Source organism: Gossypium hirsutum, chromosome D13, assembly GCF_007990345.1.
Source record: "Gossypium hirsutum isolate 1008001.06 chromosome D13, Gossypium_hirsutum_v2.1, whole genome shotgun sequence".
Lineage (NCBI taxonomy): Eukaryota > Viridiplantae > Streptophyta > Magnoliopsida > Malvales > Malvaceae > Gossypium > Gossypium hirsutum.
Genome location: NC_053449.1, coordinates 56,204,146 through 56,225,344, shown reverse-complemented (window position 1 = coordinate 56,225,344; position 21,199 = coordinate 56,204,146). Strand labels below are relative to the sequence as shown.

At 32.4% G+C, this 21,199-nt stretch overlaps 1 protein-coding gene and 1 long non-coding RNA gene across 3 annotated transcripts in view; one reads left to right on the top strand and one right to left on the bottom strand.

Annotated features, from left to right (window-relative positions):
* Positions 1-347: 347 nt before the first annotated feature.
* Positions 348-21,199, bottom strand: part of LOC107937285 (caffeic acid 3-O-methyltransferase) — a 44,989-nt gene continuing 24,137 nt past the window's right edge. The window contains exons 5-8 of the mRNA XM_016870152.2: positions 16,875-17,302; positions 2,836-3,146; positions 2,281-2,345; positions 348-952 (exon numbers count right to left, since the gene is read on the bottom strand). Of these exons, the coding sequence (XP_016725641.2) occupies positions 635-952; positions 2,281-2,345; positions 2,836-3,146; positions 16,875-17,302 (1,122 nt within the window). The 3' untranslated portion in view covers positions 348-634. The remainder of the gene's footprint in view (positions 953-2,280; positions 2,346-2,835; positions 3,147-16,874; positions 17,303-21,199) is intronic.
* LOC107937295 (uncharacterized) lies at positions 4,917-13,773 on the top strand. Of its 2 annotated transcripts, XR_005923066.1 has the most exons (3): positions 4,917-5,374; positions 5,520-7,657; positions 7,744-13,773. It is a non-coding gene; the product is annotated as an uncharacterized lncRNA (long non-coding RNA). The 2 variants fall into 2 exon arrangements; XR_001694640.2 differs by having other exon boundaries at positions 5,520-13,773.

Below are 21,199 nucleotides of genomic sequence, written 5' to 3'. Positions count from 1 at the left end.
CTTCATGATGCTTTTTTCCCCATGTATAGCGATGTTATAGGAGCACCACTAACAATATAGCAGTGGGCACAAAATCGCTGTGGGAAAATCCATGGTAAAAAATTCGCAGTGTTTGCATCAAAGAAATGCTGCCAAAAGGAGAAAGATAATAAGTGGTGGAATTTATTGCATTCACTTACATATGTACTTTAGCAGAGTTTTATCAACTAAACATCGCAATAACTTTGAAACGCTTCTTTATTAAAAACACCAATAAATATGCATGATATATTTTCTTTTCCTTATTTTTGCATTTTCAATTTGATTTTTTATATTTTACAGTCAATAATAATAGAAATTTATACTAAAATAAAACTCAAATATATAATATTTAAATTTAGAAATGTATTCATTACAAATGCTTTGTAAACAATTCAAATATACCAATATTAACCAAAATAATAACACAAAGTACCTACAGCTGACGCACTTGATTTTGTAATTGAATTTATTGGAATCTTGCTCTATCTTCTTTTTTACTGGCTTCATACCTTCTTTCTATTTCGTATCTTCGTCTCTCTTCTTCCTCTTCAACTTCGATTCTGGGATGATATACGGTGCTTACCTCTGTTATTGGCAGATGAAATGATAATAACTATTGTGGTGAATTGTTCACATTTTTCAACAATTCAATGACCCAATAATTGTAAACACGACAAATAGGTTTGAAAGCAGCGAAACCAGCTTGAACAAACAATGTCTCAAACTCTTTGAATGTTCTTTCCTTTCCACCAGGGAGCAAATGAAGCATTCCCACATCAAAACTGAGTGTTGTGGCTGTGACAATATTAGGCGTGGGCAGTTCTGGCAATACTGATTCCACTACTATCACTTTTCCACATTCTGATATTGCTTCATAACAATTTCTTAGCAATTTCAAGCATTCTTTGTCTCCCCAATCGTGAAGTATCCACTAAACCAACCACAATATATATTTATTACTTTAAATAATCTGGGTCAATTCATTGAAACAAGATACAGTATTTTAAACAAAATGTTGAGGTAAGATGCGAAGATTTGAGTTGAGTGGTACAGTGCCTTACTACTGAAGTGGTTTATTACTTGTTTTATTTGGTTTGACAATTTAATAAAAAAATATTTGAACTTATTAATGTATTGTTATATTGAAGATATTATAATTTATCTATGGAAACCAATACGTGGCTTTTAAAGATTGGATAGTATTCGGGTGAATCAATTAAGTCAATGGAACGTGGAGATTTGATCAAGATTGTGTTATTGATTTTGAAGAGCAAATCTACGATTGGTTGTGCTTTGATTATTAATGACGTATCAAAGAGTTGCTTTATATTCACTTAGATTCTATGTTAGCAAGCCGAAATTGATATATGCATTAACATTTGTCTAGGTTTTGTATTAGAGTTTATTGAGTGCATTCTAATTTATTCATTAAGGAACTATTTTTGTGAGAGAGTGCAAACTGTTATTGTAAGCATTGTTGAATATTTACTACTCAAGTTCTCAGGGAAGAATTTGGAGCTGCAAAGGTGATATTCCTATACTTGGGGATTGATAGAGTTTGAAACACTTGTTGTATTCGTGATTAAAGATAGTAAAATTACTCACTGAGTTAAGCTTTGCAGATGTAAGAAAATCGAACTGCATAAACAAACTTTTGATGTTCATTATTTCGTTTGCACAGTTTTTGTAGTGCTAAGCCATAATGACTATTATTATAATTTTATATTTTAACAAACAAACCAAATGAGATAAGTATAAGAAAATTAGCAACATTAATTTTTAATAAAGAAATCAAACTTTTAGAGATAGAAAACGAAAGTATTAGTTTGAATCACTGGTGAAAAATAGATTCGGATTAACTAAATTGATTTAACTCATTTTTCCGAATATAGTATACTATATAAATATCATTTTTTTTTTGTTAATCATCAATTTTATTGAAGTAGAAAAAAATACAATTACATATATAGAGAGAGAGAAATATGTCTATTGTAATTGACGAGATTTTATTAAATAAAATAATTTTTCATAAATGACATTATATATATAAATTTTATTAAATGCATTAGTTAAATCTCACTAATTAATATTTTATTAATATATTATATTTTTTAATTTAATTTTTTTTAAAATTTAAATATGATGTGAATTTCAAATGTTGTAATAGATATATAATAATCATGTCTTTATAAAATTAGAAAATTTAGCAAACAAATAAAGTTGTTATATAAAATAAAAAACTTGATCTTAATCGCTAACCTTCATAAAAATAACTTCTGCATTAGGAACTTTGTTGAACATATCTCCTCCTACATGCTCCACACCTAACATCAACAAAATACCATTAAAAGTTATCAAAGTTCATTGAGGAAACTTTAAACAAAAATTTATTCATGGTTTTGTGGAAACATTTATGTTTATAAATTACTTGAGTTTAGTTAAAAAAAAAAGTGATTACACCATAATTTTGTAAACATTTTATTCAAAATAGAACTTGAAAACACAAATATTTGAATCAGAAGTTCTATTTTGGACATCAAATTTATTTTCTATTATGTAAATAAGTTCGGTAAAAGTAATTTATTTTCTTTTATATAAAATTTAGTGAAAATTTGAAGAGTAAAACTCAATTAAGCTTCAATCAAACTTTGAGCACTAAATTTTGATTCAAGCCGAAATATTTTACAATTTATTACTCAACTCAATTTCATTCTATTTTTTTAATAAAATAAAAGATGGAGCATTCCCACTGTTCTTCCTAGTTTAAATTTCAAGGAAAAATCATGAATAAAATTGAATCAATTGTAGGGTTACCTGGAATATTGGGTGCATCTTTAACAACAAAGGGCAAGTCAAAGTTAATGCCCTTAATTCGAGGGTACTTTGAAATAATGAGCTTAAGATTTGTGCCCCATCCTCCTCCCACATCAACCACTTGGGTTAATCCTTCAAAACCCTTGTAGATTTGTAGGACTTTATTCATGACTATGGCAGTGTGGTTGGACATTGAGTGGTTGAAAGTATTGGCTAAATTTCTATCTTTTGCAGCCATCTCGAAAATGTCCACTCCAAATCCCCTCACAAATGACAACCCACCTTCCAATGTTGCTTCTTTCAAGAAGTTCCTACACAAAATTTTACATGGTTTAATAAACCCAAAAGATAATGAAAAATACGGTGATTAAAAATTTGTTTGTAATTTGTAATTCTAAAATCTTGATAGTTAATATAGATATGTAATGCCTCGCATAAATTCATAAGATTAATGCCTTAATCGGCTTTAAATTAAATATTTATCAAAACTCAAGTTAATTTAAAATAAATTTAAAGTGAAGCTATTAAAGACAAGTAACAAATTCCATATATATATATTCAAAGACATAGAAAGTGATGTTGAAAATAGTTAAGGCAAATTTAACAATCACAGCAAGACATCATGACAAAGGTTTTGAGAGTAAACATGGATTTAAGTAATATTTACAGCGTTACATTATCATAAACATATTTCTATTATAAATATTAAAAATTTTATTACACATGTATGCGTGTAAAAATTATGAATTAAAAATATAAATGGGTGTGATTCCATTAGTAGAAAAGTGTATTTCCGTCTAATCAACAAAACTGAAAAAAAAAATGCAATCAGGTGAAACTTTGGGAGGAGAGTCCGGAGTGGCAAGGGCTACAAAGAAAGAATGCCGGCGGGAGGATGATCCTCCGAACGTGGGTGATATGGAGGTAGATGAAGGGAGAGCAAAAGTCGTTTCTTTTAAAGATAAATTACTTGGTTGGGTATCGAATGATAATCAGGAGGAGGACTTTGATGAGGACAAGTTTGAACTGATAGAAGGGGATGTGACAACTGGGCTTGCTAATGGAATTCCATATATCAAATTCTCTGAGAGAGTGCACACGTGGATTCAGAGGAGTATGGCCAAAACTGTGATTATAAAACTTCTTGGGCAGAAAATTGGATTCAACAATTTGGTTTCCAAGCTTAATAGTATGTGGAAGCCAAATCACTCATTTCAACTGATGGACTTAGAGAACGATTACTACTTCGTTAAATTTCAAGCAATGGAGGATTATGACAAAGCGTTGATTGATGGTCCTTGGACGATCTATGGGCAGTATTTAACAATACAACCATGGTCATCGTCCTTCAATACTTCTGTGAGTTATCCAAAACACTTAATGGTTTGGATTCGGCTCTTGGTTTTCTCGGGTTCTTATTACAGAAAATGTCTCTTGGGGGCGGTGGAAAGCTCGATAGGTCAAGTGATCAAGGTGGAGAATCAAACTAAAAATAGAATGCGATGCCAATTTGCTAGAGTGGCGGTGAGTGTTAATCTAAAGAGACCGTTAATTTCTAAAATCTGAGTGGAAGGGAGATTACAAAGGATAGAGTACGAAGGCTTACCAAATGATTGTTTTGGTTGTGGCTACTACGACCACCAGAAGGAGGTGTGTCCTAAACTACAGAAGGAAAACCCACCGATGGATCAGGAGTAGCTACTGTTGTCAAATCGTCAACGATGACGGAACCAAATCGTAGGGAGGAAACAGAGGAATTTGGGTCTTGGATGGTTGTTTCGCGTTAAGGAGGAATGCTAAAATGTAGACTAATCAACAAAAAATGAATAATGGATGAAGATTTTCCTTGATTATTGATTTGAATGAGGAATTAGGGGATGGTACAACTGGAAATATGGATGGGAATTCATCGAGTACAATAAATGTTATTATGCCCAGGTTAGGCTTTTCCTTGGGTGAAGCTAGTGGGTCATCTTTGAGTGGGTCCAAAAACAAAGGAAAAGCATTGCAAGGATCTCGGCTTAGGAAGAAAGGATTGAATGGGGTTAAGTTTAGATCTAGTGGGCCACAACAAAAAAGTGGTCAAGTTAAAGAGCCACATGAGGAAACTAGTCTTCACAAAATTGGGACGATGGTGGCTTTTCATACGTTAGGCGAAAACAAAAAAAAATTATAGAAGAAAAGGGGAATCACAAGGTGGTTGTGGTGGAGGAGAATTGGGACCCGAATATTATGTTGGTTAAGGGTAAGAACATGTCGAATACGTTGGGGTTGAAGTTTTTGGAAGGTGGGCCATCTTCCTTCGTCCCACCATAACCTTATACTGTGAAATGGGGTAAGTTCAGAAACCAAAACCATCATGGGTTGCGAAACAAGAAGAAGGTTGATGCTATGATGCCGGTGGTGGATCTAGTGGAGAACATCTCTGAGCAGATTGATTCTGCAATAAGGAATATTGAAGTGCTAAGAGAAGATGGGATAGAGCTATTAGAAGCGGAAGGCGATGAGCGGAACTTCCAGGCTAAATGTTAAATTCGAGGTTGGATTTTCTTTTCTTTCTAATTTATATGTTTATGCTTCCGAATTTCTTAGTTGAAATTGTCAAGGATGCGCACACCCTCGATTTAATCATATTCTGAAAGAATATATTTGTGACTTTGCTGTGGATGTGGTTGTATTGTTAGAAACCAGGATAAGTGGGGTTCGAGCAGATTCAATTATCTTGAATTCGAGTTTTAAATTCTCTCATAGAGTGGAGGCGCGAGGTTTTGCTGGTGGTATTTGGGTGCTATGGAATGAATCCGTTTCGATAGATATCCAGGTAAGCCATTTCCAATTCATTCATATGTCACTCTTTATGGTTCAAAAGGCCAAAGCATTTCATTGGATAGTTGTATATGGGAGTCCAGATGTGAGGAAACGTGAAATTTTATGGAATGCTCTAAGTAAGATAGTGGGGGTTACAAGGGAACCTTGGATGCTATTTTGGACACAGTTGATTATCAATGTCCAAATTTGATGAGGAGATGGGTGCAGGAGATTCAAAGCTTTTTTGTCTGATCACAATTTGATTGATTTAGGTTTCTCTGGCCCCAAATTCACTTGGAACAGGGGTACAACTTTTGAAAGGCTAGATCGTGGAATTGGAAATATGGAATAGGTTAATGAATTTCCAAATTATGCAATTCGACATCTCCATGGATTAAAATCAGACCATCGACTTTTACTTATTACGTTTGATGGGAAAGAGAAGAAAAAAGGTTTGCGTCCATTTCATTTTTTTATAGTTGGTTATCTCATAAAATATTTCTTGAATTGGTTAAAGGAAACTGGAATTTTAATGGGGATATTATGGAGACTGTCAATAATTTTGTAGGTGTAGCAAAGGAATGGAATCTTAACACTTTTGGTAGTCTTTTCAAAAGAAAGAAGTAATGGCTAGGACTAAAGGGGTGGAACGTATATTAGAAGATAAACTAATGAGGAATTTGAGGAAGTTGGATTTTTGTCTAAGGCAGGATATGGAATTGATTCTAGATTTGGAGGAACTGTTATGGAAGCCGAAGTCACGTTGTGATTGGCTAATTAGTGGGGATAGGAATACTAAATATTTCCATAGACAGACGCTGAATAAGAGGAGAAATAATAGGATTTAGGCTCTAAAATTAAGCAATGGGTCGTGGAGTTTTGACAATGATGTTTTGAAAGAAGAAGCTATTAATTTTTTCAAAAATCTCTATACTATAGAAGGAACAATTAGCGGGAGATTGATGCGTGCGAATTACTTTCCCCAACTAAATGATGGTGAAATACATAACCTTTGTATGGAGGTGACAGATTTGGAAGTAAAGGCAACTTTGGATGGTATGTCGTGTAGTAAAAGATGTGTTTGCGGGTCGACCTTTGAATCCAAGTCTGAATACTACCCTGCTAGTGTTACTTCCAAAGGTGAATAACCCTGAGGCTTTTTCTCAATTCAGACCAATCAGCCTCTGTTCAGTGTTATATAAGATCATTACCTAGACTTTAGTCAACTAGCTAAAAATAATCATGATGAAGCTTACGTCTCCAAAACAAGTTAGTTTTGTGTCGGGTCGCTCAATTATGGACAACATTATAATTGCTCAGGAGGCTATACATACGATGTGCACTTCAAAAGATAGGATTGGTTGGATGGTGATCAAAATAGACTTAAAGAAAGCCTATGACCGAATCTGATCAGATTTCTTGAAGGATACTCTTAAGACTGCTGGGTTACCATCAACAATTTGTAATTTAGTTACGAATTGTGTAACATCTTCAATGCAAGTATTGTGGAATGGAGAGGTTAATCTTGAATTCATACCAACTCGAGGGGTGCAGCAAGGTGATCCAATATCTTCGTACTTGTTTGTTTCGTGCATGGAGAGACTGGGTCACTATATTCAACAAGCAATTGAAGAAGGGTTATGAAAATCTATGCAGTTTTCTGTAGATGGACCTAGGTTATCTTATCTATTTTTGTCGGATGATCTTGTGCTCTTTTGTAAAGCAGAGCTTGAACAGGCTAGAATTGTCAAGGAAATGCTAATGCAATTTAGTTATTTCTCAGGGCATAAAGTCAATAATCAGAAGTCTCAAATTTATTTCTCAGCCATGGTGGATAATTCAGTAACAAATGAGATAAGCGAATACTTAGGAGTGACAAGAACGGATGATCTCAGTAAGTATTTGGCTGTTCCTTTACTACACTCATGAGTTACGAAAGGCACTTATGCATTTTTCATTGAGAAATTGAAGAAGCGGCTTTCTAGATAGGAATGGAAACTTCTGTCATTAGCAGGTAGGGTTACCTTAGCAAAATCAGTATTGCAATCAATTCCCAATTATTTTATGCAGTCGGTTCTTATCCCATTGGGTGTTTGCCAGGAGGTTGAAAAGTTTATTCGTCAATTTATTTGGGGATCGAATAATATTTCTCAGAAAATAGCACTGGTTGGTCGGGAAAAATATTACCACTAGACCGAGGGGGATACTCAATATCAAAATAAGGCATTCCTTCTTAAACTTGGTTTCAATTTCCTATTATAGAAAGATGCCTTGTGGGTCAGGATACTCAAGTCAAAATATAAAATTGATGAGGATTGTCCACAAAACATTGAAAGATGATGTTGCAGTTTTACTTGGAAATCTATTTCGAGTGTTTGGGCTAAACTTTGAAGTAGCCTCTTTTGGCATATAGGAAACGGTAAGAGAGTAAGGTTTTGGACTGATCACTGGATTAAAGAGTTGGGACCTTTATCTAAGTATTGCACTAATGCAAGACCTATTTTTCAGGATGCCACAGTATATGCAATGGTAATATTAGAAGGAGAATGGAATTAGGAGTATTTTGAAAGGGATCTCCTAAGGGAAGTTCTCTTGTATATTGTAGGTATTCATCCCCCAAAAGACGATACAGGGGAAGACCAAACAGCATGGAGGTTAACGAATAATGACATGCACAGTAGCTAGTGGATACAGTAAATTCGCACATGGTGATTGGTCCTTACGAGATCGAAAATGGAAGTTAATATGGAAATTACATGTTTCTCGGAGGGTTTGACAGTTCCTTTGGCTTCTATTACACAATCGACTCCTATCCAATTCAGAACGGTGTAGGAGGGGAATGGTTGATAGCCATTTTTACGATTTATGTGGGAGTGGGGTTGAAACACCTTTGCATGCGGAGAGAGATTGCTTGGTAGCTTGAAATGTCTGGGTAAAATTTGTACCATCAGACAAGTTGGATATTTTCCTTTCATTAAATTTGGAAGAATGGTTGATAAAAAATCTTTTAGATTTTAATGAGGCTATTGTCCAAGGTGTCTGTTGGAATATTTTATTTGGGATTATAACTTGGAAAATATGGAAACAACAAAACAACTCGCTCTTCAATGGAGAATTTGGTGAGGCTTCAATTAAGGTTGCTGGAAGTATGGCCTTTGCGAAATCAATCACGTTGGCGGACAGTAGGAGAAATCAACAGAATGATCCAACAATGTCTTTTACTAGTTAGCCACCACCACCTAGAGACTGGTGCAAGTTGAATACAGATGGCTCAAGACACTTGACTACTGGTCGAGCCTCAACTGAGGGTTTGTTTTGGGATCCTCAAGGTAGATGGGTTACTGGTTATAGTCGGAATATAGGCGTTTGTTCTGTACTTGATGCAGAATTATGGACAATCATGGACAGATTGGATATAGCTTGGAAAAGAGGCGTAAAACAATTATTGGTGGAAAGTGATTGTTTGATTGCGATCAATATGCTTAATGGTCAGACAGAGGAGACAAAGGGAGTCTAGCATGAATCGTCAGAGAGCTGTTAGCAAGGGATTGACATCTGAAGGTAATGTTTACTCCACGCACAACGAATATGGTTGGAGATTCTATGGCAGCATTAGGAAGAAATGTTCCTCTTGGTTTGAGAATTTATGATGTTCCCCCCAAGATGATCGAGATAGAGATTCTACAAGACAGTATTGGTGTCAGGTATAATTCTTGTTATGGTTATATGTATTTAGCTTCCTTATCTACCAAAAAATATATATAAATGTGTGTTTAAGAATAACTTACAATAAATAGTAAAACGCATGGTTTAAAACTAATTGACCATAATAACACATGGAATATGTTTAACAGTTCGTTTTTCAATGTTGTCAGAAATGGTGGTTCTGAGACTCCATTTTTTACTTTTAAGCCTATTAATATTAAATAATAATATTTACAAGATTAGTATAAAGATTATTTAAAGTTTGGTCCATTAATTTTGTCATTTAGATAGTTAATTAAGGAACAATGACTAAATTATAAAAATCACAAAAATTTACCACTATAGATTTTTAAATAATCAAGGGACCAAAGGAGTGATTTTACTCATTTTATGTGGCCAAACGGTGGTGGAGGTAAGTTGTACTCCACTAATTTTTATTTTTATTATAAATTTATTATATTAGTATATTGAAACATGATTTGTTTTAATTATATTAAATTAATTAATATTAATAACGGTATATATATTAAACTAAAAGAAAATAAAATAAGACCACTATGTTCATCTTTTCTTCTTCACGAAACAAAGAAAGAAACAGGGATTTCAAGCTTTTTCAACTTTGTTAGTTTGATTGGTAAGTTATTTTAAGTCAATTTTTTTTTAAGATCGTAGAAGCTTGATTTAGTTAATTTGAGCATTATTTTTTTAAAACATTTAAAGTTTTTAAAAATTGTCATTGATGAATATTTGAAGTGTTTGGTATTAAATTGGTAGATTTTAAGCTTATAAGTGAAAAATGATTAGTTTATAAAATTTAATTGCTAATTTTTTAACATAGGGACTAAGGTGTATGAATTTTGAAATTGATATTATGTTTTTGAATTTTTTATAATAGAAGGTTGTAGAAGGATGTAATATAGATCGGTTTCAGAATTGAAGCTCAAATTTGAAAGTTATAGCAATTAGTTTTAGGGACTAAATTGAATAAAATAAAAAAAATTTAAGAGATATCTGAAAAATGAAATTGAATTGATACATGGTTATAATATGCTGTTATAAGATGTTTAGAATTGATAAATTAAAATGAATTATTATAGATTGAGAATTGAATTAATTAAAGAATAATTGAGAAAAAGACAAATTATGGATTAGTCCTCGACGTCTTGCTTGTTATTATTTTTGTCAAGTAAATTCATACGGGACTTACTTTATTAATTAATGATATAATTGTATTATATTGTTTTACTTTATAGTTGAATTATTATATAATGTTTTTGGCATCAAAAGGATTAAATCGAAAAATATGAAATATATAATAGATATGAACATATATGTGGTATCAAATGGTTATGTTGTGAGATAGTATCAGTATAAGTTATACTTGTAGCCTTTAATGCGGTAATGTTTGATGTTGTGAAATATATATATGTGAAATAGATAGTCTAAGTAGCAATTGACTAATGGTATGAAGTAAATACTATGGAATTGAATGGATTATAAATGGTTGAATGTTATATGATATAGGTTAGATTTGTATAAATTGAACTGGTATGATTTAGGTACCATTTTGAAGTACATTAGTTTAGTTGAATGGAAATTAGTGGATGTTATGATTGATTATGAAATTGATATGTATATATTGATATTACATGGTTAAAATGTATATGAATTGCTATTTGAAATATGAAAAAGTGTATACAGCTACAAAGGTTGAAATTGAATGGATTATAAATGGTTGCATGTTATATGATATGGGTTAGATTTGTATAAATTGAATTGGTATGATTTAGGTACCATTTTGAGGTACATTAGTGTAGTTGAATGGAAATTAGTGGATGTTATGATTGATTATGAAATTGATATGTATATGTTGATATTACATGGTTAAAATGTATATGAATTGCTATTTGAAATATGAAAGCGTGTATACAGCTACAAAGGTTGAATTGATACGAATTCGATAATTGGCCCATGAGAATTTAGTAAACGATTAGGATACGAATATTTTAGAGTTTATGATTTGTAATCCCACACTATAACACATCTAAATTACTAGATATCTTCATTATTTAGTATTATTAAATATTAAAAAAGTGAGATTGATTAACTTAATTAAATTGGTATAAAATGTTGATTTTCGAGATGGACTAAACTGAATACAATAGAAAGTAGTATTTTTTTCATGAAAGTATGAAATTGATTTTTGATTGAGTTAAGATAAATGGATGAATTGAGTTTAGAATGGTGGTTGATGTGATGTGAATTGAATTAAAATTCAATGGAAATTGTTACTAAAAAATGTGCAGAAAAATACTTTAGCTAGTCCGATGAGGCACTGGGTGCCAAATACATAAATGAGTGATGAGCGCAAATACTTCGACTAGTCCGATGAGGCACTGGGTGCCAAATACATGGTGACGAGCACTAAGCAAACATTATTTTGGTAGACGGGTACGAAGTTTGAAAGATTTAGTATATTAAAATAGTATAACAGATACATTTAATATAATGTTATGTATTGGTATAATTCATAACTTATTCACAACAATATGATTATAAATATGTTGTTAAGTTAATTACTTAATAATTGGTTGTTTCTCGTTTGCAAGTTAGACTAAGTTTTTTATTTTGTTTATCATCTTTTGCATCTAGTAAATATCTCGGACTCAACATGTCGGTGAACTCCTTGTGGTTAATTAAATTTGGCATGTACTTAAGAATGTTACTTGAGTTTTGTTATGTTTGAATACTCGAATATAGAAGTTAAATAGTTTGTGTATGCTCTATTAATGTATATAGGTATTTTACATGTTAGTTGAACTTGATTAAGTTCTTGTGAATATGTATATATGAATATATATATATATAATTGGAAGTGCTTGATGATAAGTTATATAAGTGATGATATGATTAACTAAATTAATGGTTAGCAAAGTTTTGAATGAAATTGTATGTGATTGTGTGAGAACTATGTATGTGTTATAATAAGTGGATTGGTTTGGCATGATTTTATGAGGATAATGTTTGTTTGATGATTTAATTAGATTAATGGTGAAACTATGCTAATAGTTTTGTAAGCTAGTTTTGCAAAATTATCAAAGTTCTAGGATTATTTTATGGATGAATATAGTTGAATTATGAAGTTTTATGGTATAAAATGAAAGGTTGTTGATAGATAAACATCTTTTGTTAAGGAAATTTTGATGAAAACATGATTTAGGGACTGAATTGATAAGTTGTAAAATTCATGAAATTTTTTTTATTTTTGAGAAATTCATGGACTGTTATTGTTGTAAGTAAAAATTGACTAGGCTAGGAATAAAGACTAAATTGAATGAATTTTATTTTTCCGAGCTTAGGGACAAAATCATCATTAATTAAAAGTATAAAGGCAAAATGGTAATTTTGCTTAAAATGTGAAATGAACTGAATTGATTATGAATTGTATTAAATTAAGTTAAATTTACTCGTATAGATCTGGAAAGATAAAATACGAAATTGGATTGAGGAAAGGAAAAAGTATCGAATTAGTATATTACGATTCACGAACATTTGTCAAGGTAAGTTCGTGTAACTTAATTGTGTAATTATATGTTTGAATTAATTTGAATGACTTGTATGTGAATTGTGTATTGGCCATGTATATAAAATTTGATCACATATTTGGAAAATACCCGATAAATGTTAAATCTCGTTTGAATGAATGAAATTCGATTGACTATAGGGTTCTGTTTCTTGAAATTGTAGTGGTCCTCCATATATTGCAGACATATTGTAGCTTGAAAGAGCGTCTCGTTTCGTTACAAGCCATATCAAGCTTCCCGTTAAATAGTTCTTGTGAGCTTCCCGTTAAATGCTCTTCAGAGCATCTCGATCGATCATGGCTCTACATGTGTTGTGGGCACACTACAGCTCTTATGAGCGTCTCGTATATAACTCTTTGTGAGATTCCTGATTATAGGCTCTTTGTGAGCTTCTCATTATTGCTCACTTGAGCTTCCTGTTATATGGTTATCCGGTGCTTCTTGATTAAGTGCTCTTCGGAGCTACCCGTTATATGCTCGCATGAGCATTCTGAATATGGCTCTTATAAGCTTCCTGTTATTAAGCTCGGATAAGCTTCCCATTACATGCTCACATGAGCATCCCGTTATATAGGTTTGAGAGAGAGCTTTCTGTTTATGTACTTGTAAAAGTCCCGAATATGAATTGATGAATTTATAGTATTGTACACTTCGTGTGTACTACCTAAGTATCTATCGAGATTTCAAATGATGCAACGAGTGAAATTCTAACATAAGTACATATGAAATCAAAATGAAATCATTATATGTATATACATGAAATACTTGGAAACTCGATATTTGATGAACTCATCCTTGTTATTGATATTTACATGAAATACATGACTAACATGTTTGTTGAGGTTATGTGTGTTAGGCTAATGGCCAAATTACTTTGGATGTATTCTTGTATGTGTATTATAAATGTAAATCAATGGTAAGTAAATTTTTCGTTATACGGACTTACGATTTAGTTACTTTGAAATTTGAAATTTCACGAAAAATTCTCTGAGTTTCCGATTTAGTCCCGATTTGTTTCTAATGTATGTTTTGCGCCTCAAGGGCTCTCATAAGGGACTTTATGAATAATATCTGTCATGAATGTTAAATAATAATATGAAATGTCTGTATTTAATCAGTTTATTCTTGTAATACTCTATAACCCTGTTCCGGCAACGGATACGGATTAGGGGTGTTACATAGATTGCTAAATTAGTATTGATGCCATAATAAGTATCAGTATTTGTATTAAAGTATCGATACCAAATTCTAAGTATAGATACTAGAAAACTCTAGATAAATTTTGTAAAATGAACAGAATGCCAAAACGGTATTGGTACCTAATGTGGGTATTGATGCTTATCTTCAAATTTTGAAAACCTTTTTTGTATGATCATTATTTGTTCTCGAATTGGTTTTCGAGATTCTATAAACTCGTTTGAGACTCAGTAACTATCAAATGTCATGTTTAATTTGTTTTTTGCCTAATTTTTATTCATAATATGTTTTCATATGAATGTTTGTGATTACAGTTGCTTCGGTAACGAATGTGGTATCCTATGGTTCGTATTCGACGATCGAGTCAGGCTTGGGATGGTACAATATGTACCATATTAAAATAAAAAAGATTAGATTAAATTGTGAGCAAAAAAAAATTTAAATACATAAATACATCATATTTACAAATTTAAATGCACTACAATTGATAATCATGATGTTGTATCAATCGAATTAGTGTCGAGTTGGCTTGTGACAAAAAATCAATTGGTGACATTATCTATATACAAAAATTTGGTGAGCGAAAACATTTTATGTTAAAATTTAATATTTTTAAAGTTTACTCAAGAATTATTATTGGTGTAGTGGTAATGAATTCATAAATTTGTTAAACATGAGTTCAATCTCTAGACATGTTAATTTTAGTTCTTGTTGAGGCAAGTTTTTGAAGTGGCTGATTGAAGTTTCCACTTTGATGAATCACTACACTAGACATGAAACTTGCCTTATTTGTTGGCATGTTTGACCAAAATATCTTAATGATTTGCTCATCTCTTTTTGAGGATTTTGTGCAGCCAATCTTGTGTTTATTACTAGAGAAGAGATTGAATCAAGCAATATTACTTTTCAAGGATTCTTATGTAATCTACTTACCTTTTATGTTGAGATATGCTATCTAAGAAGATATAGGTTGACTTTATGATCTTTTTTATGCTTATATTAAGGAAGATCAAGATGGATTGAAGCTTACCTTGTGAAGATGGATGTGACAAGTTGTGCTAAATAAGCTGACTAGCACATGGTAGTGCCTAGTGCAAACTTCCACTAAGGCAATGAAGTTACTTTCCATAATTGAGTTGCCAATTTAATGAAGCAAAATCTTTAGATTAGTGAATGTGCTGATATGTTGAAGATGTTATGGTCCATCTATGGAAAGCAATATGTGGCTATTGAAGATTGGATTAGATTCGAGTGAATCAATTCAACCCGTGTTATGTTGAGAATTGATTGAGATCTTGCTACTGATTTTAAAAGACCACATCTTTATTAGATTATGCTTTTATTAGTATCTTATGTAATTGCTATTTTTAAGGGTTTGCTTTTTATTAATTTAATTTCAATGTTAGTAAGTTGAATCCTATATGTTTTTGAGGCTTGTCTAAGTTTAGTAGGGAGCTTTATTGAGAGCATTTTGTTTTGTTCATTGTGGAGATATTTTGAGAGAGTGCAATTGAATTGCAAAACCATTAGAGTTTACAATCTAAATTCTCAATGGGAGAATTTAGAGGTAAGTGTTCTAGACTTTAGGTACAAAGGTGAGATATCTATACTTGGGAGTGATAAAGTGTGACTAACTAAGTTAGGCTTCGCAGACATAGGGAAACCGAACTGCCTAAACAAACATTTGTGTTATTTGTTTTTTTTTACACAAATTTCGTAGTCCCAAGCCGTAGTAGTCACTATCATCAAGCACTTTCATTCAACTATGATAGTTCAAGCAATTAACGACTTTATGTGGTAACAATTATTTTATTTAAAAACTATATAAAAGTATGAAAAAATAAAAAAAAATCCATAAAAAATTTGTAGTAGTCATTTAATAAAAAGGTATACTAATTATTTCCTAATCAACTAAGTACTTGGTTAGCTCGTGACATCAACTTAATCAGAGATTTTAAAATAGTATTGATATTCATTATCACATTTTAAAATAGGACAAATAATATAAAAATATAACAATTGAATGAATCAGCTGTGTAAAACTAAATAATTATTATACACTTTTAAAACTTTTTGTATGATTAATGTCCTAACAATCTAACAATTGAATACATCACTATAATCGTAATATTGAATTGACCAATATTTTTATCATATTAAATAAAGATAATATTCTTATTAATATATATATTTAATGGCAGAAAATTATTGGTAAAAATATATTCCTAGCCCCTCTAAATTTTGGTTTTGAAAAAATTAGGCACTTTAAAAAATCCAGAGTAATTTAATCCTTGTAATTTTTTAAAGTGAGTACTTAAAGATAATTAGTCACCATTATTATTATTTTTCATCAATCGTATATAATTTTAATTAATACAATAACAAATCAAATCTCAATACTTACATGATTTTTTTTAGTCCAGCAATATCTACATTACTAATATTAAGAAATCAGTATTACTATAGCAATATTTATTAGCCTTCAATATTTACATTTACATGTCTTTGTTTTGGTCAAGCAATGTTTATATGTATAGTATTAACAAATTAACCTTTCAATATTTACAAATTTATTATTATATCATTATTTATTTATAATTAATGAAAAATATTAATTATAATGATTAATTATCTTTAGTTATTTTTTTGAAATGGACTAGGATTATGTTAGTTTAATATTTTTGAAAGGGACGAAAGAGGTGACCAGAAATATGATATAAAGAGTCACAGGAAAAGAAGGCTAACCAACACTCCATCATATGTCTATCCATAGTCAAATGCAGCATTGGAACTAAGGAAATTCCATCTTCATTTTGAGCAAAGTATCTGCCGATAGAAGCAATACCATATACTCTCGTCGTGTTTCCGTCTTCATCAGTAACAAGCTTGCAATCCAAGACCGAATGGGCCGTCAGAAATCGAAGTATACGATCGATGATTTCGGGAGCCTTAGGGTTCTTAGCTGGAAGTTTGGAGACAATCTCAGCAGCAGAAACCATGGAACCTGGACCCGATTTCGCTATAATCTCGAATAAATCAAGATCAACGGCGGCTTTCAAAGCAAAAGGAAGCACTGTTGAAGTAGCGTATTGAATTGCCCGTAAGCAATCTTCCTCTTCCTTTGTTGTACTTTGTTGTGAACTCATCATCCTGACTTTTAGTTTCCCGTAATTCTGGGTTTGGGTAAGAATTTGCAGAAAGTTTAATCAAATGCACAGAAATTTATGAATAGGCAGTTCTAAAACGACATTTATAACAGTGGCAAACGTTTATTTTTTTCTGACTTATATGGAGCCCATATCATAAAAGTCCAAGATTGGGATTTGGAATAATTTATTAAAACGAAAGAAGAAAATCTTATCTTTCATCTTCTTAATTCACGGATCCAATTTTTATTCATATTTTCTTGTGGAACAACTTGTTTTTCCTTGATCAATTCTTATTTAATATGCAGGGCTACAGCATGCATTGACCTCAAAATGTTGAATAACATCAACCTCACATATATATATATATAAATACATATTATTATTTATGATGTTAATCCAAATTAAAAGTTATCTAATATGATTAAAGTTTATTTGATTTCAATTATTAAATAAATTATAGGTTAATTATACGTAGATGCTCTAGTAACTAATTTCTATTTAATAATTGACTCATTAAAAATTCAGAATAATATACAAAAAATATATAGTAGGGTTATGATCTCAAATTACACATACGTAACTTTTTTTACATTTTATATTCAGAATAGAGACAGTCAAAGACACAAGATTTCAAGATATCAATAAATTCAAGTATGCTTCCACGTCTAGTTTTGTTATTAATAATTTGACATGACATATTCTAATTTATTAAAATTTATATTAATTTTTTACCGTTTCAACAAGGGTATAAAAGTCATGTCGATTCATTAGAACTAAATTAATTTTTTAATTATTTACTTTTTGAAATTATTCGATCTTAAGTTTAAGATTTCGATATGGTGTTTCAATTAATATATGTTAAGTTTTAGGTTTTGATTATTAATGAATTCAGTTTTTAGAATTTTTTATGTATTAATAATGTTTTTTAAGAATAAAATTCTGTTGAAGAAATCAGTATAACGATTTTAAGAGGAAAAAAAAGTTATGGTGATTTTGGCAAGAGTGTGACGGAAAAGAAAATTTTTTGGTTAAGTATGGGGCAAATTACCAATAAAAGCTTATTTATTTTTAAAATTACCGAAATGGGCCAGGTCCTAAATTAATTACCGGTTTCCCAAAACGCGTTCACGTCAGCGCGATATCAGGGGATAAAGCAGGAAAACGCTTCCTCAAGGAAGCGCTTTATCCACATGGACAGAAAACGCGTCCTTGAGGGCGCGCTTTGTGTCCACGTGGAAAAAGCGCTTCCTTGTGGAAGCATTTTCCCCGTGTATGAACAGTACCAACGGCTATTTTTTTGACTGTTGGTAACCCCCCAACGGTAAAAAAAAAAACTATAAAACCTCCCCCTTTGATTTTTTCACACTTAAATCATTTCCATCTTCAATCTTTCAATATTCTCTCAAATTTCTCCCAAAGCTCTCTTTATTTTTTTTCAAAAAAGTTCTAATTTTATTTTTTTGAATTTATTTTTTTAAATCAAAAAAATTTGATCGTGTTAGCAATGGCCGAAGAATTAATTCGTCTCGATGATAAACACATATCTGTCGAACAAATGAAAATGGTAAGTGTTAAATTTAATTTTTAAATATTTTTTAAGATTTTTTTTATTTATGCAATTTTAAATGATTTTTATTTTATTATTTCTTATAAAAGTCTGTAGATCGGATATTGCAATGCTATATCCATAATATGCCTGGTCCTCTATCACCGTTGATAGAGAATTACCTGCGGGAAGCGGGTTTTTGGCATGTGGCGACGATAGGCCGGGGGTGCAAGTTGGACCCGAAACTCGTTAGTCCGTTGATGAAGAAGTGGAGACCCGAGACACACATGTTCCATCTTCCATGTCGAGAGTGTACTATCACTTTGGAAGAAATGAATTTGCAATTTGGATTGCCGGTGGACGGGTACGCAGTCATTGGGTCCGTTCAATCTGGTGATTGGGGAGCGGTATGCTACGAGCTTTTGGGTGCTATTCCGGATAATATTAACGGAGGTCAAATTGAGATGGGCTGGTTACGAGACACATTCCAAGAGCCAGATGATGATTCTACCGAACTAGAAAGAATACGATATGCTCGGGCATACATTCTTGAGATAATTAGAGGTTATCTGATGCCGGAGTTGCCACGAAACCTTGTACATCTGAGATGGCTGCTGAAACTCGTTGATTTAGAGCAACTGGTGAATTAGTGGGGTCTGCCGTGTTGGCAACATGTCGGAGGTTGCCTATCATTACTGCAATCACGGGCACGGTTTCGCTTTTCATTTTTACGTCCTCGAGTGGACCACCCATATACATTCCCACTCATAATGAGGTAAATTTTATATTAGATTTTACAATTATTACGTAAATTTAAAATATAATCGTATGCTAAAAATTTATTTAATTAGGTGGAACTATTCAGCAAGTTATGTTGGATTGCCTACCTCTCTTGAAGATATACGGCTTCTATTAGACCAACGGTCGGAAGCACAAGTAAGTATTAAATAAAATAGATATACATAATGAGATAATCGATTCGTATTTAGTATTTAGTATTTAGTATTTAGTATTTAGTATTATGTATATAACTAATATTTCCATCATGTTCATATAGTTTCAATGGACACCATACGAGGATCTGGCAATTCGGGCAGTAATTCAAGATGAATTCTTTCAAAATCCGAACATTTGGCATGTGAAGGTCCCATTGGTCAACTATGCTATCGTGGAGATGCACCAGTCAGACAGAGTATTATGGTAATTTAGATTCCGACAACCGATTCCTGTGGCACCTAAGGTGTTGGATGATCATCACAGAATCGACTTACAACAATTGCATACGGATTGGCCGAGATTCTGGTCACACTATATCTAAATGTGAGAATATCAGTATAATTATATACCTACTCGGGAACTGATCATTGTTCTAGAGTTAGCGTGCGTGCCGGAATACATGCCATGGTTTAGGATCCATGGCAAGCCATATTTATTGTCGGAAAAGGAGAGGCGACGGTAATTGCGTGTCCAAAAGGAACGACGTGGCCCTTTCAATCCAAGAAGAAGGGACGACGACGCAGGCCCATCACAATCACTCGGCCCAGCAACAACACCTACACAGTCATTGGGCCCAACACTTTAACCGACGACACCCACAGCACAGCCTTTTTCAAATGATGTCAGGTGTGTATCCTAGTCCTTTTATGTATCCTAACCCTTATATGTTTCCTTTTTCTAGTCCTATGGCAGGTTAGAATGCATGGCCCGGTTCATCTGCATTTTTGATTACTCCAAGTGGACCATCGATCTATATGCCGTCGTCGCACGAGGGATCGCACGAGGGGCCATCGGGGAGCTCTTATTTTTACCAATCCCCATCACCTTTATCCTCCTAACACCGACAACCAGATCCCCTACCGGAAGAATCAGAATCCCTACTGGAGCAACCACAACCCCCGCCGAAAGCTGGACAAAGGAGGAATCCAGCGCGTAACAGTCGACGACCTCCATGTGACACTGAATCCGGCGGCCACGAACATTAATATTTATTTTAATATATTTGTACAAACATTTTGAATATTTTTATATTATTTCATGTAATAAAATAAAAGGAAATATTTTAAATATTTTTATATTATTTCATTTAATAAAATATAAATAATACAACATAGTTTTTTTACAACAACTATCAACTATTGCGATTTGGACATGATCTACTTGTATGGCCTAGGTTCCTACACCATCCGCACAACTTCTGTTGATTGGCTGTTTCTTGGATATCCATATTGTTATGTATTCTAGTCGAGCAAGGTCGACCATTTGGTTTGCGACTCAATTTTCTATCTGGTAACAGCTTAAAGGGAGCAAGCGATACAGATGGCCACTTACGTTCATCTGAGACCAGTGCGAATACGTGTCTTCAGATGTTCTACATG